The 5,414-nt window shown below is 41.9% G+C and overlaps 1 protein-coding gene across 1 annotated transcript in view; it reads right to left on the reverse strand.

Annotated features, from left to right (window-relative positions):
* Positions 1-821: 821 nt before the first annotated feature.
* Positions 822-5,414, reverse strand: part of LOC102867663 (arylamine N-acetyltransferase 2-like) — an 8,285-nt gene continuing 3,692 nt past the window's right edge. Inside the window, exon 2 of the mRNA XM_006884897.1 lies at positions 822-1,289. Coding sequence (XP_006884959.1) covers positions 822-1,289 — 468 coding nt within the window. The remainder of the gene's footprint in view (positions 1,290-5,414) is intronic.

Consider the following 5,414-nt stretch of genomic DNA (forward strand, 5'->3'; position numbering starts at 1 on the left):
ACCAGAGTGGTTTCCAGTGCCTGGCTACGTTTTCTACCTCTGGTCTTTAGTGGGAACCGGTCTCCAGTGTGCGTCACCATTGGTTGAAGCCTTGTGGAAGTGAACCTAGAAAAAAGGCCTCGTCCCACAAACCTCAACACCAGAGATCCCTCTGGACGTATCTCATTAACGGTTTCCCAACCACAACACCACAATGTGTCACTGTGTAGGCCTTCAAGGCAAAAGCAAGGCTTCTAAGGAACAAGGCTGCTGATGTCCAAAGAGGGTTCTTATCCTTAAATCCTCTTCTCCACTGAGTGGGTCTTCTGGTGTTTGATGAGATTTGACTTCGGGTAAAGCCGAGACCACATCCCACGCACACGTAAGACTTCTCCTGGGTGTGTGTCCTCTGGTGTGTTACGAGATCTGACTTCTCGGTAAAGACACGCCCACATTCTGGGCACACGAAAGGTTTCTCCCCAGAGTGTGACCAGAAGAGAGCTGAACTTTAAGTAAAACCATATCCACATTTTGGGCAATCGTAAGGTTTATCACTTAAGTGCGTCCTCTGATGTGTGATGAGATTTGACCTCTGGGTAAAGCCACGCCCACATTCCAGACACTGGAAAGGTTTCTCACCTGAGCATATGCTTTGGTGTGTGCTGAGATTCGACCTCTGGGTAAAGTCACGCCCACAAGTCTTGCACACAAGTAGCGTCTCTCCTGAATGTGTCTGCTGCTGCAGGAGGATTGACTTTCTGGTGTAGCCTTGCCTGCACAAGTAAGGTTTTTCACCGCAGTATCCTCTGATGTCTGATGAAATGTGGCTTATGCGTAAAGCCTTACCCACACTTAAGAAACATGTAAGGCTTTTCTCCTGAGTGTGTCCACTGGTGTGTGCGAAGCTGCGACTTCTGAGTAAAGTCTCGCCCACAGTCCTTGCACACATATGGTTTCTCCCCAGAGTGTATCCTCTGGTGTCTGATCAGAGTTGATTTGTATTTAAACACTTGTCCACACTCACTACAAATGCTAGGCTTCTCCTGGAAGAGGAATCTCTGGTCTGTGGTGAAGTCCGGCTTCAATCCATAGTCTCGGTCACCCACGCTGTAGGTGACTGCTCCAAATCTCTGGGCTGAGTCCAGCTCTAAGTCTAGCATTGTGCTGATTTCTGGACTTTCACTCCAAAAGCTCTCACTAGAATCCTGCTGCTCATACGGCTTCTGGCGCCCTGGGCTGGATCCCCCAGGGTGGCAGTGATGTTCTGCATATAAGCTTGGGAAGGTCTGCAGCACATACTGACTGAGGAACTGGTGACAAGAGAAAGCCAGAAGGCAGGAGAAACAGGAATAAATCTGTGGCATTGCTCCTGCGGTAATCTGGGCTTCGTTTTCTCTTGAAGCCAGTCAGTATGCTGAGAAGACAAACCTTTTGCCTTGTAGTCTTGATTCAATTTCGTCATGGTCTCCATAGCGCCTCTATTCTGGGAAGCCAAACTCATCCTCCAATAATGGTCTTCTCAGACAGAAAAAGGCTGACAGACAACCATCCTAGAGTGGGGCCTTCAGATTCTGCCAGAGCATCAGTGGGAACTCATTTCATCTACAGGCAGGGCTTGGCTGTCTTGGGAAACTTCTTCAAACCTCAATGATGAGAGCCCTTCTGGTTTCCACGTGCCCAGGACCGGACAATTGCCACTGTGGCCACAATCTCCAGGTTTTCCCCGTCAAATAACTGTTCAGCACACAGACAGCGCTTCTGAGTGAAGGAGCTGACCCACCGTCAGCCTCAATACCTTCCTTTTTGAATGGCCTGTTAAAATCTGTACATCTCTTTTACTTCCTAATTTCTGTTTGCTTTAACTGCTCTGCCAAGATCAAGTTTCAAGATTTCTTCTTTGGACCTGCTCTTCTTTTCTATCTTTTAATGAGTGATAACTTTTTTCATGTATTTTTCCTGGATGTTTTCCTTCAAGTCGTCTGTCCATAAGGTACAAAGTACTCAATCATTCAAGTCTATTTTTGAGGTGCTTTGTGAATTTAAGTGGAAGATGTTGAAGGTTGCAGTTTGGATCTTGTGAACTTGCTTTCATTTTCTTCACATTAATTTGAAACTTGCTCACGAGTATTTAAAGTATGTTGTACTTCAGACTTCTGACATCCTTTATTAATGATACTGAGATCCTCCATTGTCTCTTTATTCATAGATACAGTTGATTTGTTTCCTATGTAATACATTAGCAAGACTCACATATTTGGTTATCAGCTATGTTGTTGGCAGAAAATATTTTCAATGACTAAGCTATTGATCTTACAGAGTTTTGTCATGCCATATTCATTGTGTCTACCACCAAGATCTCTTACCTCTTTTTCTACAACATTTGTATTCCAATCACCAGCAATTAACAATGCATATTGCTTGCATGTTTAGTCAATCTCAGATTACTATAAGTTGTAGAAACCAAAAAAAAATTAAAAAAAAAAAGTTGTAGAAACCTCAATTTCATAATCTTTGGTGTTCATGTTTATGAAATTTGAATAACAGTCATTACAGTTGGTCTTTAAGGTTGTTTGGATAGTAACTTAAAACTTGTCACATTTTAACTTTAGGATAAATATAAACATATTATTTGAAATGATGAAGGGAACATCACTCCCTTTAAATTTGTGTTTCTGGAATAAATTATATGATCCCAGATTCATTATGTTCAGTGACAATCATTTTCTGTTCACTATAGGGTCACTGGACTCCACTCTGGGAGCCTGTGGCTTCTCATTGCTTGTGCATGGTGATCCGGACGGGCAAGTAAAAGGAAGTTTTTGGGATCATATACTTTTTCGGGGTTGTGTTTGATGTGTACTGCTCTTTCCCCCTAAGAGCGGGATCCTTGAGGCTTTGCCTAGGGTTTAAGGCTGCTCAAAGACAATGGCTTAAAACCCCGCAGGAGGAGGGGAAGAGAATGCAGCCATAAGTGTTGCCCATGGTGGACAGTGTTTGGTAAAGTTCCCAGTTTAAGACAGGTTTAGAAGTAGGAGTGTCATCCATTTCCTAGACCATATACTGCTGGAAACTATAAACTTGGGAAACAATGAATGGTAGTTATAGAAAGGCCTCAGGTGTTTTGTTCATAGGGTCACTATGAGTCATGACAATCAACAACAACAACAACAACAACAACAATGCCTAGGATATTGCTGATCTTGAGGAATCCCATTTCAATTTTGATCTCTTCCAATTTTCCTTGAGAGCTCTGGTCGATTAGTGGCAAGGAGTCATACTTACCCAAAGGCACACAGTTTGCTGTGACATAGTTTTAACCCACCAGCTGCTTCGAGGGAGAAGTATGGTCAGTCTCCTCCTGCGTAGTTTACTGCCTCTGAAAACAACCTAGAGGGTCAGGTGTGAGTTGGTTCCGACACTCCATAGCAATAGAAAATGATGTTTGTTCCTGCCAATTCTCATTTTTAATATTCCACATTGACAAATGGTGGTCTAGAAGGTTTATTATCTACTGGCATCCTTGCAGTCAACTCTATTTTGAGTAGGTAACTTTTCTAAAGGTAATTTTAAATGCCTTCCAATGTGGGAACAGGCAGGAAAAGTTCTACTTTCTGCCCTCTTTTGGAGACTATTCTGTTAGTACACATAGAATTTTCACTGATTAATTTTCAGCACTTTCTTAATTACCCTTTACTCCCAGTCTGTCTCATCAGGAAGCTCTGCTGAAAACTGTTTATCTTAGCAAGTTCAGGTATTTAAAATGCTGGCTGCATAATGTCTATCAATAAAACCATGCAAACCACCACAGTGCAAAAAACCAAGACAGGTGGGAGAACCTGTCAATAATGTAACTCTTGTTGGTTTTTAGTGTCCTCTTGTCCAATCTTGACTTACTTTTTTTCACTCTTACCTAGTTGTTTCTCAAATAAACTACGTAAATGTGACTTTTTTTTCTCCAGTAGCAACTGAGTGACCCAACCTAAGGCTAGAAATCATGTATCGAGTCCATTGATGAAGAACACTAATCTGTAGCTATTACTTTACCTCCAAGTCCCTGCTACTACAACCTACTTTGTGAGGACTATTGTTTTACATGTCTTGTTTAGTGGAACATAAGAACCTAAGGAGCTCTGGTGGTTTTCAGGTATGCAGGTAAGCAGCAGCAATGAAGTGTGCTGGGTGATATATGTTTGTGTACTTAACAGGCGACTGCCCCTCTGCGCAGAATAATTGCTATTTCCATTCACAATCACTATGCAGTTAGGTGATATGCCATCTTCAACACATTATGCGTATTTGGTAATAGATGACTGTTGTTTAATTGGCATTCTTCCAAAGATTATGATATTTTAACAATTTTCCATGTATCTGTTCTGTCCAACCTGACTCAGACTTAAACCTCCAGCTGGTTTTTAAAGACAGTAAGTCACATGGGAAGAGATTGTCCATCTTTCTTTACAGAGCAGCTGGTAGATTTGAACCTCATGCCTTCGGGTTGGCAGTGCAACGCCTTACCACTAAGCCACAGAACGACATTTCCTTATATCTACTGGCCTTTTATGTTTTCCTTCTGTGAATTGGGTGGGTAGATTTTAGAGAAAACTACTTTCCAATTATCCAGAACACAAAAGTAATGAACAGATCACAGAACATATCTTTCTAGAAAGACACTGCAGGGAATGAAATCATTCCATAATTGAGGCTTTGGGTTCTGAACTATCTTTGGCTTTGAATATGGGAGGAATTAGTTGTTCAGTTTATTTAATCTATTATACCCCATATTTGGAAATTTCACAGGTGAATTAAAGGCATTATAATCTATGTAATAATACAAAGCTGCTGTTGTTGTTGTTAGGTGCCATTGAGACGAGTACATATCTTAGCAACTCTATGAGCAAAAGATCTGAAACAAGTCCTGTCCTGCACCATCCTCACACTTCTTTACACAGAGTCCATTGCAGCAGTCACCTTGTCAATACACCTGATTAAGGGTCTTCCTCTCTGTCAATCCTCTACCCTTCTCAACATCACGTCTCTCTCCAAGGAATATCCTCTCCTAGCAATATGTATAAAGTATGTGAGGTGAAGCCTCATCATTCTTGCCTTCAAAAAGCACTCCAGCTGCATCCTCTTCAAGACAGATCTATTCATTTTCTTGGCCATCCATGCCATGTTCAGTGCTCTTCTCCAACACCACAGACAACACCACAGCCCAAAGGCATCAATTCTTTTTCTATCAGCCTTACTCATTGTCCAGGTCTCAGATGCATAGCTAGCTCATAACTGGAAAAAATATGGCCTGAATCAGATGCACCTTTGTCCTGAAACTGACATCACTGCTCCTCAATAATTTGAAAGGGTCCCTAACTGCAGATTTTCCCATTGCAATGTGTCTCATTATTTCCTGACTGCTTGTACCAAATGTGTTAATTGTG

The sequence above is a fragment of the Elephantulus edwardii genome, unplaced genomic scaffold (genome assembly GCF_000299155.1).
Source record: "Elephantulus edwardii isolate Elephantulus edwardi_28Jun2011 unplaced genomic scaffold, EleEdw1.0 scaffold00038, whole genome shotgun sequence".
Lineage (NCBI taxonomy): Eukaryota > Metazoa > Chordata > Mammalia > Macroscelidea > Macroscelididae > Elephantulus > Elephantulus edwardii.